The 23,383-nt window shown below is 39.6% G+C and overlaps 1 protein-coding gene and 1 pseudogene across 1 annotated transcript in view; one reads left to right on the top strand and one right to left on the bottom strand.

The window, feature by feature from the left end:
- Positions 1,213-3,338, top strand: LOC109849855 (annotated as a pseudogene).
- Positions 15,021-23,383, bottom strand: part of LOC109848971 (PP2A regulatory subunit TAP46) — a 14,635-nt gene continuing 6,272 nt past the window's right edge. The window contains exons 5-9 of the mRNA XM_020418722.1: positions 20,562-20,726; positions 20,034-20,069; positions 19,875-19,946; positions 15,996-16,276; positions 15,021-15,443 (exon numbers count right to left, since the gene is read on the bottom strand). Coding sequence (XP_020274311.1) covers positions 15,200-15,443; positions 15,996-16,276; positions 19,875-19,946; positions 20,034-20,069; positions 20,562-20,726 — 798 coding nt within the window. The 3' untranslated portion in view covers positions 15,021-15,199. The remainder of the gene's footprint in view (positions 15,444-15,995; positions 16,277-19,874; positions 19,947-20,033; positions 20,070-20,561; positions 20,727-23,383) is intronic.

Below are 23,383 nucleotides of genomic sequence, written 5' to 3'. Positions count from 1 at the left end.
CTAATAAAAGATCATTTTAATACAAAGTCCTGTGCATCACATGTGAAAACTAGTATTACGATTGCCCTTAGGGCCTGTTCGTTTATTTCCTAAAAACCAAGAAGTGGATATGGTAAGGAGCATTTATTGCTCCTTAACACGTGCCCTAAGGACACACGATAGAAAAACTCTATAGAAAAACTATGGAAAAAAAAGGAAATTGATAGAGGCACACCCCCAACCACAACTCCAATCACACTCCTTCTCTTATTTGTTACAGTGCACCAGGCCCCACATGGGATTTTAAATTTTTAAAATCTCATGTGGGGCCCGGTGCACTGTAGCAAATGTGAGAGGAGATGTGGTTGGAGTTGTGGTTAGGGGTGTGCCCCTAGTGCCATTGTAGTCAACATTATTCAAAATAGAATACAACTAGCTAGTACAGACTATAGAAGCAATAACAAATAGTTTTTTCTTCATAAAAAACATTTTAAAAGTAGGTTTACTCTACAGGAACCACTTTTGATAGTCAATTTATATATAATCATCTTTAAATGGTTTTTTGTTGTAACAAACCACTCAGACTCACTTTTAAATCAAAATTTTCAATTCTGTTGTGATAATTAGTTACCAAATACTAAGGGCGTTAGAGAGGTGATACATAATGAAGGTTAGTTAGGATCAATTATCTAAAAAATTTAACTGAAAAGTTAGCCTAAGTGGTTGATTATAGTCAAAAACCTTTTAAAGATGGTTTATGTATAAATTGTAAACCAAATACAGTTTGGGTAGAGTGACCCATTTTATAGCTGGTTTCTATGAGAACACTAACAACAAGCACCTAAGTATTGACTTGTCTAAGGAGTGAAAGAGAACGGGTAACAAGTTGAAAATTTCACTAAGTTTAAACTAAATTTGTCAGCAAATTAAACAAGACAGAAAGATTAGACCGGCTAATCATCCAATTATTGGTAAGGTAATCCATTCATCCGAAACACTAATAAAATACAATCGACTTGCAAAAGTTAATAGCGTACGCTACCAGTATCTCCAATGCATTCCTAATTAATTAATTAACACTTAAAAACGTATAATTAATCCCAATTCCAACAATGGCTGCAGCATTACCACAAAGGCACGCTTATGCGGAACAATCTGAACATGAATTCTCCATATAAGGAACCATACAATACGATGATGCTCAGGAACAAACAACAGATAAAGGATCTAAAAATGGCTTCTTCAGTGAAATTTTGGGCTCCTCTCCTCTTCCTAGTTTCTGTATTTGCTTTCTCCAATGCTGGCAAGATTGCAGTATACTGGGGACAAAATGGGAATGAAGGTACTCTAGCTGAAACTTGTGCAACTGGAGACTACGGCTTTGTGAACGTAGCCTTCCTTTGTGTCTTCGGCAATGGCCAAAATCCACAGCTCAACCTCGCAGGCCACTGCGATCCTTCCTCCGGTGGCTGCGCTGGTCTCAGTGAAGACATTAAATCTTGCCAGTCTAAAGGTTACAGATATTTAGATGCTACTGCTAGTATTGTCAGATTATATACGTGTAATTTTTTTTTTTTTTGAAAAGAACGTGTAAATATTATTATTATTATTAATTTATTACTACTACTATCTCTATTATTAATATTATTATTATTATTATTATTATTATTATTATTTATTACTACTATACTATTATTATTATTATTATTATTATTTAATTATTTATTACTACTACTACTATTATTATTATTATTATAATTATTAATTATGTATTAATTTTATTATTATTATTATTATTATTATTTATTATTATTATTATTATTATTATTATTATTATTATTATATTATTAGGGAGCAATGGCCAAATATCCACAGGCTCAACCTCCAGCCACTGCATCCTACCTTCCGTCGCGGTGGCTGCGTGGTCCTCATTGAAACCATTAAACATCTCCATCTAAAGGTACATGATATTTATGCTACTGGCTATATTTTCAGATTATATACTTGTTAATTTTTTTTTTTTTGAAATGGAACGGTGGTGAAATATATTATTATTAATAAGTTTTATTACTACTATACTACTATTAGTAATTTATTATTATATATTATTATTATTATTATTATATATTTTATTACTACTATACTAATTATTATTATATTAATTATATTATTAATTTTATTACTACATACTACTATTATTATTATATATATTATTATTATCTATTAATTTTATTATTATTATTATTATTATTATATATTATTATATTATTATTATTATTATTATTATTATTATTATTTTAGGAAAGTGGAATCTAAGGTGACACTCTAGCTCCAACTAACGCGCCTAAAATCACATCATTCCATAATTTTTTTTACGATCCGCTCCGTTAACTTATCCTCACATTTTTAACCCAACACAACCAATTTTAGGGTGAACTTGTCGTGTTTTGACCCTTCGTTGACTGTTTAAAAAGTTCTATTCATCAAACTTGTAAATTTTACTATCGATAATTTCAAAACATGACGGGTTCACCCAAAAATTGATGTTTTGTTTAAAACGGTAAGTATCAATTCAACGGAGCGGATCGCAAAAAAAAAAGGAATGATGTGATTTTAGACCGCGTCCTTAGGGTGGGAGCTAGAGTGTCCACTTAGATTCACTTTTCACATTATTGGGTCAGATATGCAAAATGTGTGTATTCACAGACCCGCTATTCTGAAGTAACAGAGTTGTCTCTTTGCGTGCGTAACAGGTGTGAAGGTGATCCTCTCGATTGGAGGTGGTGCCGGATCTTACGTTATCACTTCCAAGGATGACGCCAAGAAGGTAGCCCAATACATTTGGAACAAACTACCTCGGAGCCAGTCTTCATCAAGACCATTAGGAGATGCAGTACTGGACGGCGTGGATTTCGACATTGAGGGCGGGAGCCCCGATCATTACGATGATCTTGCGACGTACTCTCGGCGTACAGCGAAAGGGTAAGAAGTGTACTTGACAGCAGCACCGCAGTGCCCGTACCCCCGATGCTTGGTTCGGAAGAGCGCTCGACACGGGGCTCTTTGATAACGTCTGGGTTCAGTTTTACAATAACCCGCCTTGTCAGTACTCTTCGGTCAGGTGGACCAACTCTGACGATGCTTGGAAACAATGGACAACGGCCATTAAAGCGACCCAGCATATTCCTGGTTTTGCCGCGCACCTGATGCAGCAGGAGTGGATTTATACCCGCCGGAGATCTCACTTCTCAGGTGCTTCCTCTTCTGAGAGCTCGGGCAAGTATGGAGGGGTTATGCTGTGGTCCAAGTACTACGACGGTCAAACCGGATACAGCAAGGCTATTAAGCCTGATGTCTGATCGATCCAGATGGTTGAATGACGGATGCCGAGTGGAACGAGGCTAGCTGCGTGACATTACGTGGTCGTTGTCATGTGATATGTATGACTTTGTATTTTCGATATATGTGGAACGAAAAGCTTCAATCGTTAACCACCGATACAAGAACGCTGGGTAAAATACTGCTACAGGATTCCCCCCCCCCCCCCCCCAAAAAAAAAAAAAAAACTCTTCTTCCAGTATCTTCCCCCTATTCATTACAAAAATTAAATGACATTATCAACATGCTCAGTAAAAATATAAATAAAGGGCAAGACATATATACTTGGAACATGTAGTCGGGAGACGGAATCTGTTTGCCACGAGACCAACAAAAGCGGACGTGGGTCCCATAGTGGGGAGATGCTGCGTGCGGATCCTGCTATGAGTCCCCGTGTGCGAGGTAATATTTTGGGTACGAATAAACACGATTGGTCCGCGTACCACCCGGTAATAGTATTCCTCTTTCAGTTTTTCTGGGGTTTTAATTGGTCCTCAATGATTTTAGTTGGACGGTAGTAGTATCTCTTTAGTTCCAGGCTTTGTTCGGCTGCTTTGGGGGCGGCTAGAAGTGGCTGCGAAGGGAATTACAAAGCATAGCCCAATTTTTTTCTCAGTTCGCAGTGCTGAACAATCAGAAGCTGTTTTCTCTCTCTCTCTCTCTCTCTCTCTCTCTCTCTCTCTCTCAGATATTTGATATAACTATATAATATTTTAGCTCTAATTTTTTTAATACTTGAATCTCTCTGGTCACATGATTATATCCATATATCCGTATTTAATTTAGGAATTATGAGTAGATAAAAATGGCGGTTCAATTTCTTACAATAGTTTTTAAGATGAACATTCTCATATAAGATAATAGAAAAATAAAAAAAAAGTATAAAAGCATAGTATTGTTTTCGTCGAAAGTTGGTTTCATTGTGGAATTCATTATATCTTCGATCGATTACAATAAATTCAAAAGAAAATAGTCTTTTTATAAGACCTCTTTTACACAACAAAAGAAAAATTATAACTTTCTAGAAAATAACACAAAAATCGTTTATCGATTCCTGTTTTATGGGACTTTGCCTGTGCCGGGAGTGCTTTGACTCGTGGACCACCGATTCACAGATTGTGATTGAATCGTGAAGGTTTTGGAGATTCTTTCTTCGTTTATCGAAGTAAGAATTTAAAGCGAATATCTTATCGATGTAAGATGTTCACTCTTCTAAAGATCAAGTCAGAGCTTAGATCTCTAGGAATGGCCAAAAGCTTCTTGAGGATGTTTGTGAAGAAGGAAGACTCTCTCTCTTGCTCCAATTCACAAAAAGCTCAAGTCTCTCTGTCTTAATTGCTCTCTCCAATCTGTTCTCCTATCAATGATGGCCCTAGGAGGGTATTTATAGTCTTCTTGGATGATAACTGGAGAAAATAATTGATCACTCTTAGGCGCGGCAGCCATAGGTGGCCCGGTCAAAGGAGTGGTTCCCCCCTCCTTTTTTGTAACCGCCATCCCACAACTTTTTACTCCTTAAATGTCACGATTTTTGTGGGTAGTGGGCATGATTTTCGCTTGTAACTGCTTCCCCCACGTTTATAAGTAACCCCCAGCAGTTAATAGACCATGTGGGCCACACAAAACTCGAGAAAACTGTTAAAAATGACGTGTTCAGCTTCCCAGTGGCCGCGACAGTACGTGGTGTCGCGCATTGTCGTGGCAGTTACCACTGCCGTGCACCTCTCGAGTATTTTGGCTCTAACTTCCTCGTCTGATGTCGGAATGAGGTGATCCAAGATGCGTTGGAAAGCTGACGAAGAGATATACAACTTTTGTATTTTGAGCTTCTTCATATTTGGATCATATCATGGTTTAAATGTGCAATATATTACCGCGGCAGTATACACTGCCGCGCACCTCCGATGCAGTTTACGACCTCTCGGGTATTTTAGCTCTAACTTCCTCGTCCGATGTCGGAATGAGGTGATCCAAGATGCATTAGAAAGCTATCGAAGAGCTCTACAACTTCCCATTGGCGCTTCACTCTATTTATTTGCGCGTCACCTTGTACTGTCGCGCTATTGCCGCGGCAGTGTACACTGTCGCGCACCTTCAATGCAGTTTGCGACCTCTCGGGTATTTTGGCTCTAACTTCCTCGTCCGATGTCGGAATTAGGTGATCCAAGATGCGTTGGAAAGCTATCGAAGAGTTCTACAACTTATCATTGGCGCTTCACTCTATTTATTTGCGCGTCACCTTGTACTATCGCGCTTTTTCCGCGGCAGTGTACACTGCCGCGCACCTTCGATGTAGTTTGCGACCTCTCGGGTATTTTGGCTCTAACTTCCTCGTTCGATGTCGGAATGAGGTGATTCAAGATGCGTTGGAAAGATATCGAAGAGATCTACAAATTCCCATATCACTCTGTTTGTGTTCACAACACCTTCCACTATCGCGCAAATGCGCGTCAGTGTTTCTTATCGTGGGTGTTCATATTGTTCTTCTATGTTGTTTCACATGTTCCTTTACTTCTTTTGGCTTTGGATGATTTCCTCTAACTTAGATAGGGATATTATGTTGTTTCACATGTTCCTTTACTTCTTTTGGCTTTGGATGATTTCCTCTAACTTAGATAGGGATATTTATATCTATAGGTATTTTTATACGCCTACAGATACCCCCTCCAAAGTATCTCAGACTTATTCTTTTATAGAGGAGTCTGGGACACTTTGGATAAGATGAGTCTTACTTGCAATCCCTTCAGTACTTAGTTGAGGAGATCGTGTAGAAGGACCTATGAATGGCTTCAACTCTTGACTTCTTTATCTTTTAGTCTACTTAGTGCTTTGTAGAATAGCTAAAATTCTTCCGGTGCTGCGTTTATCGCTTGACCCTTAAACTCTTAAAACGTTAGAGCATAGCGGTCTTGAGTGTTGAGGCTGCAGGACCAATTGTTCAGGTCGGTTCATCTGCAGATATGAATTTTATCCTAAGTTTGTCAGATACTCAAGTCACGAGACCAACTAATAAAGCTGGTGCGTCAGTGATTATCGCATTTATAGGATTTTTGGCAAACCCTCAGCCATTAAAGGGTTTAATGAGCCTTTACCGACTACCGTTTGAATTGGGCTAGCATGCAGATTGTTTAAGTCCGTTCTGCATGTAACGTTATGCTAAGAGAATAAACTCTCTTAGACTTGGTGCTATGATGTTGAATACATAGACTTGTTCGTTTTCACGGGAACGGACCACCCAGCAACGCGTATTAGGCGTAGGCTTATCTCTAATAAGGGATCGAGATAGAGTCCCTCATGCATCAAACATGGATTTGGAAATGTTGATAGGTTACGTCTTTTTGGTGGAAAGATGAACCTGACACTGGAGAGAAAGAATTTTATATTCTATCTCATAGTCTCCCCTTTGTTGGTAGAGATGAACCCAATGATAGAGAGGAAGAATTTTATATTATATCTCCTGGTCTCTTTTTTGTTGGTAGAGATGAACCCGATGATGGAGAGGAAGAATTTTATATTATATCTCCGTGGTCTCTTTTTTGTTGGTAGAGATAAACCCGATGATAGAGAGGAAGAATTTTATATTCTATCTTCGTGATCTCTTTTTTGTTGGTAGAGATAAACCCGATGATAGAGAGGAAGAATTTTATATTCTATCTCCGTGGTCTCTTTTTTGTTGGTAGAGATAAACCCAAAATCGGAGAGGAAGAATTTTATATTCTCTCCTAGTGCAAAGGAAACTCGAAGTGGGATCTCCACTTAGAGAATCTGGATTGGTTTGAATAATCCTAACTGTCATAAGGTTTGATTATTCAATTCAAAGCTGGACCTTTCGTTCGCAAAATGAATCGAAAGGAGATTTTGGCTGTGGTCCTAACTGTAGTAAGGTTTGACCAAGTGGGAGTTTCAAGGTGATCCTAACTGTAGGAAGGTTTGATCACTCGATTTATGGACCTCTCGTTCATTGAAGAAATCGAGAGGGGATTTTGGCTTTGGTCCTAACTGGTTAAAGGTTTGACCAAATAGGCAGTGAGATGATCCTAACTGTTTAAAGGTTTGAACGTTCAATTTGTAGACCTCTCGTTCATGGAAGGAATCGAGAGGGGATTTTGGTTTTGGTCCTAACTGTTTAAAGGTTTGACCAAATGGGAATTTGAGACGATCATAACTGTTTAAAGGTTTGACCGTTCAATTTGTGGACCTCTCGTTCATGGAAGGAATCAAGAGGGGATTTTGGTTTTGGTCCTAATTGTTTAAAGGTTTGACCAAATGGGAATTTGAGACGATCATAACTGTTTAAAGGTTTGACCATTCAATTTGTGGACCTCTCGTTCATGGAAGGAATCGATAGAGGATTTTGGTTTTGGTCCTAACTGTTTAAAGGTTTGACCAAATAAGAAGTGGGAGCGAGGTACAAATAACGATGGGAATGTTAACTTGTACACAACACCTGGTGGGAGTTTTTGGTGGGGGTTTGATAATCGCTATGGATCAGCTGATTGAAATTTTGGATGTCGTGTCAGGACTTCAACAGTGGGAGTGTTAAAGGCTTAGGCACAGTGGGGGTTTGAATGGATTCAATCGTGAAGAATTTTGGTGGACCTACCGTCAATTAATTTGATCAGTGAGGGATTTTGTGGTGGAGGACCGTGAATCATTAAGCACTCCACAATCACTCCGTGGGAGTTTCGTGAGGGAAAATTGACCCGATGAAGTCATTGAATCTCATCTCAACGAAAGAGTATTTCGAAAGTCACTGTAGAAAGGTTTTAATCATCTTGGAAATGATTAAATAGCCACGGTGGGAGGTTCTTAATCATGATTAAGAATAAATTATTCTGATGATTGGTTTTCACCTTGAATAATTAATCGGTTTTGGGTTATTCCTTAAATTACTATGTGTAGTATTCTCCAGGAACTTTCCATTGGAATGAATTGAGGTATTCCACCCCCAGCTCTTTGGTGAATCTAAATCCAATTATATTCGGCCACATTGTTAGGTTATCCTTAAGAATATTAGGAATAATATTCTCTAGGAACTTCCCGTTATATGAACCATCCACCCCCAGCTTCCTTCGCGATACTGGGTCTAACATCATACTGAGTTACATGACCGGGTTATCCTTAAGAATGTAAAAATTCTCCAGGAATTTCTCGTCAAGAGCGGTAAACAGTTTAGACTCATATACCTATTGGAGTATCGAGGAGCAGTTTATACTCGTATACTCTTTGGAGTGTTGAGAAGCAGTTTATACTCGTATACTCTTCGGAGTGACATGAAGAAGCAGTTTATACTCGTATACTCTTTGGAGTTAGGGGAAAACAGTTTATACTCGTGTATCCAATGGAGTATGGGGTCATTTTTATTTGGCTTGTTTCGCCGTTATGACGCCGTGTATGTAGAGAAAATTACAAAGAAAAGAACAAAGAAAGTTGATTTATATTTCTTTAATTCCGATTACAATTCGATTACAAAAGAGAAGAGAACGAATTTGATTCTCTTCTTTGTTTAAAACTGGGTTCTTCTCGGTAGCGATGGAATGCCTCCTTCGATTGCTCACGTCGAATTTGCTCTCCGTTGACGATCCGACCGTCTTCTGTCTCGTGGGAATGATGAACTTCTGTGGAAAGTTTAATGAATAACTCTGAATGAGTTTAAGAACTCTGAACGAGTTAGAACTCTGTTAGAAGAGTTTTTAGAACCGAAAATTCGGTTAATGACCAAGCTAATATTCTGTTGTTGAAGAATCCTCTCAGATTTGATCTTCTGAATTTGATTCGAAAATCCTATCTCTAAGGATTTTACTGCTGCTGCTGTTGAATCACCGAACCTGAGTGGTTGAGATCTTGGAAATCCAACATGTCGCTTCTTCGTACCCAAAAAGCCATCCCTTAACTCAGTTGAGTTTGTTGAGATTTTATAGGTGGATCAGAGGTTGTAACTGCCCTCTAAATCCGCTTCTAAGTGGGCGTGATTTCCTCAGATCGTGGGAAAACAGTTTTGAAACCGTTCGACTCGTGTTTGAACGAGTCAAACGCCCAATCTGGCGTTCAGAACCCAACCTCGTGTCTTAGAATTGAGACGCGAAGTTGGGTATTGGCTGAACATTGATGAACGCGAGGGTCGCTCGTGTTTTGGTTTGTTGTAGCTTAGAAACGCGGGGGTCGGTGTTGGCTGGACCCCTACGAACGCGATGGTCGCTCACGTTTGGTCTGTGGCTTGGAAACGCGGGGGTCGGCGTTGGTTGGACCCCTTCGAACGCGAGGGTGACTTGGAAACGCGGGGGTCGCCTGCATTTCCATAATTGTAACGCGGGGATGACATCCGTGTTTCAGAAGGAGCTTTTTGACTTGTAACTTCTTCTGTGAAGCGTCGCAAGGACCGTTGTTCAGTAATCCTGGCTTTAGCTGTAGTGGAGTGTGAAAGTCGTCAGATTGTAACCTTCACTGTAGATTATGAAGACTGCTGAATAAAGTTTTCATCAGTTGTCGGAAGTGTCATTGAATTGTAACTCTTCTCTATCTATGTGAAAAGTCCTCGACTTGCAACCTTCGATTGTCGGCGCGAAAGCTATTTGATTGTAGCTTTTGTTGTAGGAGCTTGACGGGAATCAACATCCATAGTGTATTTAGATGAATATTTGCCCACAGTTCTCTACCAAGCAACTCACCAACTACGTCCAACTTTTTATTTCTGAAATCATTGCACTGTTCATCAGCATCTCTAACAGTTGCTAATATAATCTTAGTCATGTTGTTGTCGCAACCATCAAGATTAATCATCTCAGAAATGAGGTCGTGTTTGTAGCGATTGTAGGATTGCGAATACAATGATTAGACAGCCATCTGATTGTGACTTCCATCGTAGGAGCTTGATAGGGATTAGCTATCCATTGATTTTTAGACAGCCTACAGAACCCCCTCTAAAGTTTTTGAAAGTTCGCGGTTGACTGGGATGAATTTTCGGAATACTTTGGATCCCAAAATTTAGTAGATCGATTGCTCACTCTGTCTGATCGAGCCAGATGACTTCAATGTTGTTAATTGTAATTTATCTGTACTTTTCCAATAGACTCCCCAGTGGAGTCGTCTGCTTCTTCCCGGCTTTGATCACCTTGATGATTGTTGTTAGCTCTTCTTTTACTCATCTGGAGGCTGTGTCGTAGCCTTGGTAGTCAAAAAGGCTGCCATCATAGCGGTCCAAACGCGGAGATACTTTCTGCATTTGAGGATTAGAACGCGTGGGTGAGCCCTGCGTTGGAGAATTTAAACGCGTGGCTGAACCTCGCGTTTGGAAGCTCAACCAACTCGAACGCGAGGGTCGAGTTTAGGCGGGATTCTGACCTCGAATCCCGTCCGTTACGATTTGACAGCTCACAGCTGTCTATAAATAGACCGTTGAAGGTCAAATCAAGAGTCATTCGACTCTTCTTGAAATTCCAACGAAAATTTTCGTTCTCTCCGGCGAAAACTATTCATCTCCTCCGACCAGATCTCATGGCCCCCAAGAAATCTTCCAAGCCCGACGTCGCTTCCAAGTCTGATGCCGCTGCGGCTCGAGGACCGACATCGTCAGTGCCGGCCGGCGGCGCTGTCAGATTCTTGACGCGGGGGTCGACCTGCGCGTCTGAGATTTTTGACGCTAGGTTCGACCTTCGCGTCCAAGCTTATCTGACGCGGGGTTCGACCTTCGCGTTCGAGCTTATCTGACGCGGGGTTCGACCTTCGCGTCTAAGATTATCTGACGCGGGGCTCGACCTTCGCGTCTGATCTTGTTTGACGCGGGAGTCAACCTTCGCGTCTGAGCTTTGATTTGGAGTTGTCTAACTTTTTTCGTCCTTTTGCAGTGCGCCATACCAATGAACCTCTTCCTTTTCGCCACCATTTTGGTCATGAAGGTGGTGCGGACATGAACATGACCTTCAGCTCGCGCCAAGAACTCCTAGTTTTCCGAATTAGGGAGAAGAGTCACATAGAATTAATTACCCAAGCTTCTCCCGACACTCTTAGGACATTGGTTACGGACGCTCGACTTGAAAGCCCAAGCCGTAAGCCAATAGTCAAACCTGGATACCTCTTCGGGGACTTCGTGGACTTCGAAGCAAGCACTGCTTACGATGGGGACTATAAATGGCTGCGGAAAGTTAGGGACCGCAACCTTTTCTTGCCCAATATGGAGAGGATGTTCCCCATATCTTATTTCCAGTGTGCTTATGTCCCCAGGCGTATGGATTGGCCCCTGGTTAAGGATCAGGATGGGGTCACCCTCGGAACTCTGACTTTTCACGGGGTCCGCACAGTTGGCTATAACCGACAGGTGACTGCTTTACGGCCGGGTATGTTTGCCAAGGAATATCCACTCGGCGAAGTGCCCAGTCCGGCAAATACCTTCGTCAAGAGGTTTGTAGAAAAGAAAGGAGAATTCCCCGCGCAAGGATTCAGAACTCCCCCAGTGTAAGAATCTATTTGGGGTTCATTCACCGGACCTAAGCGTTCTTTGACCGGAGCTTTGCCTCGATCTTCAGGTAAAGGATTGAGGCTATCCGCCATTATAATTTTAGATTTCGACAGGTCAGGACTGACCCAGGGTTTCACTGGTGACACAGCGGGTGTTGACACAGTAGACGAACCCGGAACGGACGTTAATGGAGTCGAAGAAGTACTCTTGTGAAACTTCTTTTGGCCGCGGCAATGATTGGTGTCACGGTCGAACAGTGTGCCGCGGCAGCGGACAGTATGAACTGTCGCAGTTGAAAGAAGCGTCGCGGCAGTGAAGACTGCCGCGGTCAAAGGTTGTGTTCTGCAGACCCAATTTTCGTACGAGTTTGGATTTGAGGATCCATACTTTGTGATTATTTGGTACTTCCTTAGACATTGTTTTCTTCTTTCCTTCTCGTCTTTGTTGTAAAAGAGCACGGGCACGAGCGGTGTTTACCATACGCTTTTGTATGCGTTCTTTGAGGGTCAAACGGGCCTTTTTGACAAGATTCCATTCCTCCGACGTAGGTTTTACTGAGATGTGAGTGATTTGACGTTGAGGCGACTGAACCATTTGATGTTTCCTCGATTCTAAGTCCGCATAGTAACGAACTTCATCGGTTTGTTCCAAGGCCTTAGCCAATTAACGAGCGCGGCGTTGGCGTCGCCTCTGACGAGCCCTCTTCGTCAGAGTTGGCGAACTTCGATCGAACGACTCCTTAATTAGGGTGGAATCATTATGAGCAGAGCTTCCGGCTTTGGGGGTTGCCGGGATAATGTTACGAGGTAAGGCCTCAACAACGATTGGGCGAGAGTCTTCACTTTTAGCCTTCTTTGGCGTATAAGCTTTCTTCAATGATGAGATCCTCTTGTACTTGCGAGATAATGAAGATCTTGAAGAGGATGATGAGAGATATTCCTCAAACTTGGTTTGGTCAAACTCGTATTCGACCGTAGATTCAACTGGAATCTTGATTGGGTGCGACACGACGGTCTCGGCAGCGAGATCGTTGCCTCCCACTGTGGTCGCCAGTTTGTTTTCGTCGAAAGTTGGTTTCATTGTGGAATTCATTATATCTTCGATCGATTACAATAAATTCAAAAGAAAATAGTCTTTTTATAAGACCTCTTTTACACAATAAAAGAAAAATTATAACTTTCTAGAAAATAACACAAAAATCGTTTATCGATTCCTGTTTTGTGGGACTTTGCCTGTACCGGGAGTGCTTTGACTCTTGGACCACCGATTCACAGATTCTGATTGAATCGTGAAGGTTTTGGAGATTCTTTCTTCGTTTATCGAAGTAAGAATTTAAAGCGAATATCTTATCGATGTAAGATGTTCACTCTTCTAAAGATCAAGTCAGGGCTTAGATCTCTAGGAATGGCCAAAAGCTTCTTGAGGATGTTTGTGAAGAAGGAAGACTCTCTCTCTTGCTCCAATTCACAAAAAGCTCAAGTCTCTCTGCCTTAATTGCTCTCTCCAATCTGTCCTCCTATCAATGATGGCCCTAGGAGGGTATTTATAGTCTTCTTGGATGATAACTGGAGAAAATAATTGATCAGCAACTGCCCTCTTAGGCGCGGCAGCCATAGGTGGCCCGGTCAAAGGAGTGGTTCCCCCTCCTTTTTTGTAACCGCCATCCCACAACTTTTTACTCCTTAAATGTCACGATTTTCGTGGGTAGCCACTACTTAAATACCATCTTTTTATGAGGGTAGTGGGCATGATTTTCGCTTGTAACTGCTTCCCCCACGTTCATAAGTAACCCCCAGCAGTTAATAGACCATGTGGGCCGCACAAAACTCGAGAAAACTGTCAAAAATGACGTGTTCAGCTTCCCAGTGGCCGCGACAGTACGTGGTGTCGCGCATTGTCGCGGCAGTTACCACTGCCGCGCACCTCTCGAGTATTTTGGCTCTAACTTCCTCGTCCGATGTCGGAATGAGGTGATCCAAGATGCGTTGGAAAGTTGACGAAGAGATCTACAACTTTTTTCTTTTGAGCTTCTTCAGATTTGGATCATATCATGGTTTAAATGTGCAATATATTACCGCGGCAGTATACACTGCCGCGCACCTCCGGATTTGGATCATATCATGGTTTAAATGTGCAATATATTACCGCGGCAGTATACACTGCCGCGCACCTCCGATGCAATTTGCGACCTCTCGGGTATTTTGGCTCTAACTTCCTCGTCCGATGTCGGAATGAGGTGATCCAAGATGCGTTAGAAAGCTATCAAAGAGCTCTACAACTTCCCATTGGCGCTTCACTCTGTTTATTTGCGCGTCACCTTGTACTGTCGCGCTATTGCCACGGCAGTGTACACTGCCGCGCACCTTCAATGCAGTTTGCGACCTCTCGGGTATTTTGGCTCTAACTTCCTCGTCCGATGTCGGAATGAGGTGATCCAAGATGCGTTGGAAAGCTATCGAAGAGCTCTACAACTTCTCATTGGCGCTTCACTCTGTTTATTTGCGCGTCACCTTGTACTGTCACGCTTTTGCCGCGGCAGTGTACACTGCCGCGCACCTTCGATGTAATTTGCGACCTCTCGGGTATTTTGGCTCTAACTTCCTCGTTCGATGTCGGAATGAGGTGATCCAAGATGCGTTGGAAAGCTATCGAAGAGATCTACAAATTCCCATAGGCATATCACTCTGTTTGTGTGCACAACACCTTCCACTATCGCGCAAATGCGCGTCATTGTTTCTTGCCGTGGGTGTTCATATTGTTCTTCTATGTTGTTTCACATGTTCCTTTACTTCTTTTGATTTTGGATGATTTCCTCTAACTTAGATAGGGATATTTATATCTATAGGTATTTTTATACGCCTACAAGTATACATAGAAAAGTGGACTTTAATTAGTTTTCATTGGCCAAAATATGTACGGCCATAACATTCTGCATAAACATCCACGTACATGACTTTGTTAAAAGCATCAAAAACTAGTCCGATTCATCTTCTAATCCAATCCGTGCATGAATTAGTCGAAGGCATTGAGAACTACTTTGATTTAGCTACAGTAAGTGCACGTACAAGTGCGACCATCCAAAGAAATTTGTTCATAATTTTAGATTTGATTTGCCAGGATTTCAGAAAAAAAATTCTTCAAGTAACGTGATGTTGAAGCACCGACTTGGCTTGGGTCACATCTTCAACTCCCAGCAAAGACTAAAACCTAACAAAGAATAATGAGGGAATTCCCTGTTCCTTTAATCAATGCAGATATACAACTTAATACATAAACAACGCAAATAACTGACAAACAAAATATTCAGAGATGAAAATGTTTACAAAACCATGCCGTTATAAAACCATATCAGTATACAGATAATAACATGATCACTACCGTCTCAATTTACCCGCATGGAGTGAGCTTCTTGTTACCAGCTCCGCGTGGATGGTCATCTTTCCAATCATCCCATGCTCTGGCCTTTTCTTGAGCAGCATCATCATCTTCATCATCGGAGCCTTGTTTGGGAGGGCCATCATTGTGCCAAGATGAGTGTGCTTCCTGCATAAGCTTTGCGTTTCTCTCTTGCCATTTGTTCATCATCTCCATTTCTTGCAAGCCAGCTTCTTCTATGCTCATTGTGGGCATTCTAGAAATTTCAGAAACCGTGAAACAATCTTTAGTTTTGGAGAGCAACTAATGCACAAAATGATCTTAATCTTGTCTCTATCCTATTTGGTCAGCATAATCCTGAACCCTAAAGATGAGAAAATATTTTATATGTTTGCATGCATCATGTGTGGATCGAATCGCCTCTTAGTTCCAGCTTCAGCTTTACCTGTTTCTTTCTCATAGGTTTAGGCCAAAACAGCAGCAGTAGTTTTTAGTAGTTAGGCAAGATTCCTACAATCTGTCTTCTCATAAGCTAGCCTTTGTGCATATCCTAGTCTCTGTTTTACAGAGAAATCCTATTTGAAAAGGCTAAGAATAAATGGAAAATGAGAAGTTAATGACAATAAAGTAAAAAAAATTGCAATTGTAGTTGCCCATCACGAATGCGCCCGTCCCCTAACCTTAGCATGATAAACTCCCTAGGTTATATTAGAGGGTTAAACGTTACCCAAAATGAATGCCTTGACACAATAAGAATCCATATTCAAAAATGTCCAAAATAATGGATAGAACAAGAAGAAACAAACACCTGTGACTTGGTTGAAAGACTTGTGCTGCAATTCTTTCCCTCTCACTGGTTAATCTTCCACCGATAAGACTTGCAGGTCCAAATATCAGCGGCTTGTGTTTATGTTCATGCACATCAGAAGCCTTCGCTCTCCCTTCAATAACATCTTGGGCAAATGTGGCGCATGTGATTGGCTGAGCAGGTTTCAAGAATGGGGCTTGACCTGCAGCATTCCTGTGCCAAGTTTCAGCTCTCTTTGTACGCTCATCAAGTATTTCACGAGCAAGTTCATTGTCGCCTTCCTACATTTTAGTCCAGTAAAATTTAACTGTTTACTGTCATAAAAAGAAAAAATATAGGGGAAGAGATCATATCTAATGAAAATGAGAAAAACAAATCCACATAAGCAGATGATATAGGAAAAGATGTTTAAAATAAAACATTTTCATGATGTGGCACTATCATGTTGTCAGCAAAGTGGAACAGCATTCACCATAGGTTTTGTAACTTCTGGCACGTTATCAAGAAGCAATCAGGTTTGGGGTAGCCATTAGTAAGTAGTTACGTCTAATAACAGCTACGAAAAAAAATTAAAATCAAGAAAATAGAGCATTGGCCTTTGAATATAGAAAAATATTTGTGCATGAGACTTTGAATTGTTCCTCCGCAGTACGGATTGTTACTTACGCTTGCCAGAAGAAAATCAAAATACGAGCAAAATGGAAATGAGAAACATCTTTTGCAAATGGAAAAAATCACAAGGGGCTTCCTCATCACTGAAAAAAGCATGGATATATGCCCATTAGTTAGAGTAGAGTGGAAATAAGTGTTACTGAAGACAAACTGGAAGACAAATAAAGGGTTAATGAAATGGAAAATGGGAAGTACATGGTTCAGACTTCAAAATTCTTAATAACAAAGAAGAGTTAAAAAATAAATGAATACACAGAACAAAGTAACAAACCAGTCTCAACAAGTCACAGGCAAATCGTGAAACATTAAGAGCAGCATGAGGATGAAAACATTTGAGAATCTTCCGAAATTGCATCCATCAGAAAATGATGAACCAAAGAAATGTTATAAATATTTGATAAGGCACAACAATGATAGATGTGATTTTATATGTAACCCATTGCCTAAGATGATGCGCTAATAGAAGTCTATAAAGGAGAGGAGTTCCGAGATTGAATTTGGTAGAGATGGGGATACCATTTAGTAGCCCTTAAAACTCATGAGTAAATGGTTTCACAAACCTGACAGCAGCTAAGAATTGGATAAGGCTAGAAGGTGATTTTAAGGTATACCTTCAGTTAGAGAAACAGAGACAGTTTGATAATGTTACCTCCTCTTTTTGTGAGTTGTTAATTTCCTCTCACTCCAGCAAAGCATGGAAAGGCATCAGCAACAAATAATTTCTCAAGGCGTTATGATAATGGAAACCTTTGAAAAGAGTTTGTTTTAGGCCATACTCATAATCTAACAGTCGTCATTTTTTACCCATCCATATTATTTCCACTGTTTACTGTATTTTAGGTGTAACAGGTGCACATATTTGAAGGCATAAAAAACAGAATATTTCATGTTGGAAGTTATAGCAGATGCACGCATGGAGATGAAGGGAAGTAGTAGTTTCAGACGTGGACGTGAAATATCAAACACGAAAATCATTCCGAACTCCGAACATGAGGACACAGCTATATATGTACATTTCTTCTGAATATAATATGTTCAAACTCATATGAACTTACGTACTGGGTTATTCATACAAAATCCTAGTAAAATGATACATAGAAAACATTAGCTTTTGTTAGACAGGAAAAACATAATTTAATGTCTTCTAAAGTAAATAACAGTTTTACACATTTGTAAGTATCAGATGTGGAAAGACACATGTATCATATCTGCAAGTGTCAGAGGTACCCAATTAGTAGTTGCAGAAAGTGTTCTACGTATCATACTCCATAACTTACAACATTACAAAAAAACAATCTGATCTTAAAACTCAAATTTAGAGGCACATAAACCACCAAAAAAATAATACAGCAAATGAATAAATGTTGTTTTTCAATGCTAGGTTAAAAGTATGGTTTGAAACATTAATCAATCAAGGATGAGTTTTGGTTTTCATCGCTCTACCATGATTAATTACAAATTTGATAACTAATTTGTAGCCGGAACAAAGAAAGCAGCAATTTTCCATTACAAAATAGAGAAACATTAATCGGCTATAGATTGATACACCAAAAGAATAGTCTTTAGTGTGACCATTAAAGTATTTCATATAATGAAGCAATTTGTAAGTTCCCCATCTAATGATGGCAAATGAATAATTTCTCACAAGTGCACGGATTTACTCTCAATATCCAAACTTTGGTTAATGTTGACAAGGGAGAGCAGGTGACAGTATAGTATTGCTTCATAGCAGACCTCATTTTGATGGGAAAAGACGATAGACGAGGGTTTTCATGTTTCTCCAGTTAGACCTTCTCGCACATACAAATTAGGAAACAGGTGAGAACATTCGGCTTATCAACTTATAGGTTATAAGCCGAACTTAATGAAGAATGCATAGTAGAATCTTAAAAGATGTAATGTTTCGATCATGGATCTGTTGATTTAATCTAAAAGAACATCTTCTCAAAATAATGTAATCTATTGATTCTAATTCAGTATTCAGTAACCATCACATTTGACTAACCTTTGAGAGAGAAAGTAATCATTGGACAACTTTTAATGAACAAGAAGCCACACAAAACAAATCAATTAAACATATGAAGATAGTACCCCTAAACTTCAGAGATTCAGAATTCTTCTGCCTTTCTTAGATCATTTTCTTTTGTTTTTCTGAATGTTTAGGTGGAATTCTGTGGCACCTGATATGTGCACTTCAGTTTGTTTTGTTTTACATTTCTAGACTTTCGTACCTCTCTTTGTTCTGGTGGGTAGGGTCAAATCGAATGAAATGAACAATGGGATGGTTGGGTTCAAATTTGAATTCAATTCATTTAGCATACTCGATATTTGATTAAAATTCATGAATATTCGGTAAGGCAAGGGTTTGTCGCAGGGCAACAGGGAAGAAGAGAGGGGACTGCAGCCTTGATGGGTTTGGTTTAGGGTTTGAAGTGAGCTACAGACAAGGTTGAGAGGTTCATGATGAGTTTAAGGGGAAGAAAATGGGCTTTTTTGGGTTTTTTTTTTTTTTTTTTTTTTTTTGGGGGGGGGTGCTGCGAATGATCATCAAGGAAGCAGCAAACGGCGCAACGAATAGGTATTTTGTTGTGACAGAGACTAGAAAGAAAGGACAGAGGAAGAGAGCAAATAAAAACTCGGGCTGGCCCATACCTCTAGCAAACAGGTGTACTTATTTATATGGGACCTGATTTGTAATTAAAGTTCAAGCTGGACAGTATTTACCATAAGTTAATTATTAAACAAAAATGTAAAGCATAAACAAACAGTAAATAATCAAATGAATTGAATGTACATTTGGTTAAATTTTATTCGTTTATAAATTAGTACTAAAAATTATGTCTACCATTAAATGAACCAAATACTTAGACGAATAATTAACAAACTATTTGTCAATTACTCAGTCTGTTTCCACCCCTACTGCTGAGTAGTTTCGTTGTCTGAATTTTCTTTTTGCTGTTCTTATCTCTTTTTCCCCCTCCTTTCTTGGTGGTGCATGAGTCATGAGTGCAACTGAATGTGGTAAAGATGAGGTGTTTGTGATTTCAAATATTCAAAAGGAGAGATCATTCTCTTCAGTGATTTTTCCAAACTTTAAGAGGTGAAATAACGTGGTGCCTACCGTCAAGCCAGCACAAATACAATAGTGAAACTTATCCATATTGTCACCTACAGGCTCAATTAATAAAAACTGACTACTGATGGTACCTTTGATTGTCTCTCTTTGACAGCAAGAAGCATCTCTTCCTCTTTCTTTAACATTTCTAGGAGATCAAAAGCCTGCGAGGGAAACAAAGAGTAACCAACTTCATCAAACTGCAGTGAAAGTTAAATATCGTTAATCAGGTCCTTGAATTACATACAGACCTTACAAATGGCCAAAGATATGGAGGTTAGCCAAGCCTGAAATAGAACAATAAAACAAAATTGATCACAAAGATGGCAACAGTGAGAAATACAGCTACAAATGTGTGTGTATGAGAGTGAGACAGACAGAGAGAGAGAGAGAGAGAGAGAGAGAGAGAGAGAGAGATTGATTTTTAACATAATGCCTAAAGGACATCTTTTTGGGGCACAATGGATTTAAGATAATGCCTAAAGGACATACTCTAGGGGCTAAACATAACAATTAAGAAACTAGCTATCGGAAAAGAAAAACAAAAGGATATTGCCTGGTCACCAAAAACAGGACTCTACAAGATGATAATATCCAAATTAGAGGTGACAAGACCAGACACAAAGAGAGGCTCACATGATACCTATATAGGTTAACCATGCAAAGAAAAAAAATCTGGATGCATACATATTGATTATCCTCAACTATTGCATACAAAAAACAACATTAAGAGTTACATCCAAATATGACTATCCACAAATTATTGCATTAGAACGGACCTCCCTTTCTTCCTCCCCATCATCATCATCCACTGCATCCTCCTCCTGAGACTCAACTGGGGTGGACAAAGCTGCTGCTCTCAAGGATCGTCCTCGCCTTTCCTTTCTTTCTTTGATTTCTTGCAGCTTTGCTTCTGCAGCTCTCTGGCGTTTGAACCTAGCAATCTAACATTCAGGCAATGAGAAGGGAGTGAGTTTTTCATGAAATATAGGACCAACTATGATTAAAAAAGTCAAACAGGAATAATTTGCAATAGTACACATTCATTCAAATGCTAGCAATAAATATATAGAATTTAACATGAATAATAATGTTACTGAGACGAACAATCAATTCAATCCATGCAATTCTAGCCTACATCTCTACATATATTACAAATATTTGACAACACACTAGAAGCGCAAAATAGTCTGTCTGAACTTTGGATTCCACTCAAAAAGAACATAGATGTCAGAAATATACCAAACATGCCTCAATTAACTTATATACGAAGAGGCCGAGACGATTGCCAATATCGTCTAAATCCAACTGCCGCCAAAAAGCCTCATGCAGAATAAAAATTAAACAATATTTTACAAGGAGCTCACGTTATGACTTTTACACCATAACATAGTAAGATTTTTTTCATACCACAATCTATATCAACATGGCTAAAAAGATGCATTCTCCCCAGGAACCCCCCAGTGTATCAAGATACCACTGAGAAAAACGATTAGAAGGGATGATGGTTTCAGGTTCAACAGGATGCATGGATAGATAACAAATTTTGATTGCAGGTCGATAGCACATAGGTGCAACATAAGAATATTCCAAAAGGAAAATGTATGAATGTGACAGAGAAGACACGTTCAGTAGTTAAGGCTGTGAACGGGAGTTATTATAGTAAAGTTTTATGTCAGGTGCTTTCCTGAACATGACACTTGTTGGCATGCATTTCTTTTTGTATTCTATTATAGACTTTGCTAAGCATTACATACATTACCATAATCCACGATCCTTAGAAAGTTCCCAATAGCCTGTCTAATGTTGTTTCGGATTGATCTACCAGAGTTTCCATTTTTATCCTTACATAGAATTTTAAACTATGGTTTGAAATAGCAGTAATTCAACATTAAGGTTTTAAATGTCGGATGTCAGGTTCATATTGGACGGCTAAAAGCGAAAATTGGGGGTATGTCAGGGACGTGAAATACAAGGTTTTAAATGTCGGTTTGAGGGCTTGAGCGACACAACATGGGCATTTTCAACTTATATGTCGGTTTTCAGGGCCAAATCGAAAATATCGGGACCATATCGGGCATATCGGCCTATTTTTCAGCTTTGAAAAATCGGCCGATATGGCCCTTTTTTTAGATCTATTTTCTGTTATCGGGTTTGGGTTTAGTGATAAAAACCCAAACCTGTTTAACCCATTCTCATGTTTAAGGGTTTCTTATGAACCCAATAGAAAGAAAAGAGGAAAATTAGGGTTGCAACAAACTTGAAAACTCATCACTCCTTTTGTAAACGATGACGCCCTTCCCCCACCTCCATCTCGGCCCTTCGTCGTCCATCTCCCATTGCGCCCCAAAATCCAAACTCCAACTGAACCCGAGGGCGATAGGATATCCCATCGTCGGGATAAAGGGAAGAGGGTGGTCAGTGACTCATCTGAGGGACCCCGAGCAGACGAAGAAGAAAAAGAGCCCCGACACTACCTCCCTGCGACGTACCGTCAACACTGCCTCCCTGCATCGTCGGAATCCGCCGATCGCCGGCTCTGTCTCTAAAATTTATAAAGTATGTTTATATTGAATTTAGGAAAACTTAGATTACATTTAGGATATGATATTATACATATGCGCACCACCCGATATGACAATCTGATATTTAGTTTGTCCCCCGATATATCCCGATTTTCGCTATCCGACATGGATTTCAGTCGTCCGACATGAACCCGGCATTCGACATTTAAAACCTTGGTGAAATAAATATTGGATTGTTAATATCGGACAGTGTGCATATACATATGTGTAGTATGATATACTAAATGGAATCTAAACATACTTAATAAATTCTATTGTCTAAACATACAAACATATAAATAAGTAAATAACTGTGAATTGGCTAGACATTTTTTTTCATTCCAACTGAAGATCAACATGAACTCGTTATGTATTAATTTAATAGTACCAAATGAATCAACATTCTAGCATATAGTTGCATCAATTTAAGAATATTCCAACTCAAATATCACATTTTTCCAACTCAAATATATAACAAACATCTAACATTGATCAAAAGTAAAAATATACGAGGGAGAGAGTATGGGGCATACCGAGAGTGTCTGATTAACATTTAAAATTAATCAAAAATCAAAAGTCAAAATGTCTAACTAACATATAAAATTAAGAGGGAGAATGACTAAGAGTGACAGATATTTGAGAGTGAGACTAACATTGCATTAAATGATCTATTTCTTCAAAATTAGACTTGATTTAGTAGGAGGGGAGGTAGAGTAAGGTAAGGGATTAAAGCAAAGAGAGAGAGATAGATTTTGAGAGTGAGACTAACATATAAAATTAAGAGGGAGAGTGATAAAAAGATGGAAGAGGGCAAAGAGACTGAGAGTGAGTCTGACCTTGTATTAATTGATCTATTTCTTCAAAACTAGGCTTGGTTTAATAGGAGGGGAGGTAGAGTAAGGTAAGGGATTAAAGAAAAGAAAGAGAGGCTAAGAGGGATTGCTTGAAGCTTGAAGAGTTGAAGTCCATTCGAAGCCCCAATTTTCAACCTTGAAGTCGAAGCCCTAGTGTTCAACCTTGAAGAAGCGGAAGCCTCT

Source organism: Asparagus officinalis, chromosome 7 (assembly GCF_001876935.1).
Source record: "Asparagus officinalis chromosome 7, Aspof.V1, whole genome shotgun sequence".
Classification (NCBI taxonomy): Eukaryota; Viridiplantae; Streptophyta; class Magnoliopsida; order Asparagales; family Asparagaceae; genus Asparagus; species Asparagus officinalis.
The sequence above is the reverse complement of the archived record's forward strand: the minus strand, read 5'-3'. Positions and strand labels throughout refer to the sequence as shown.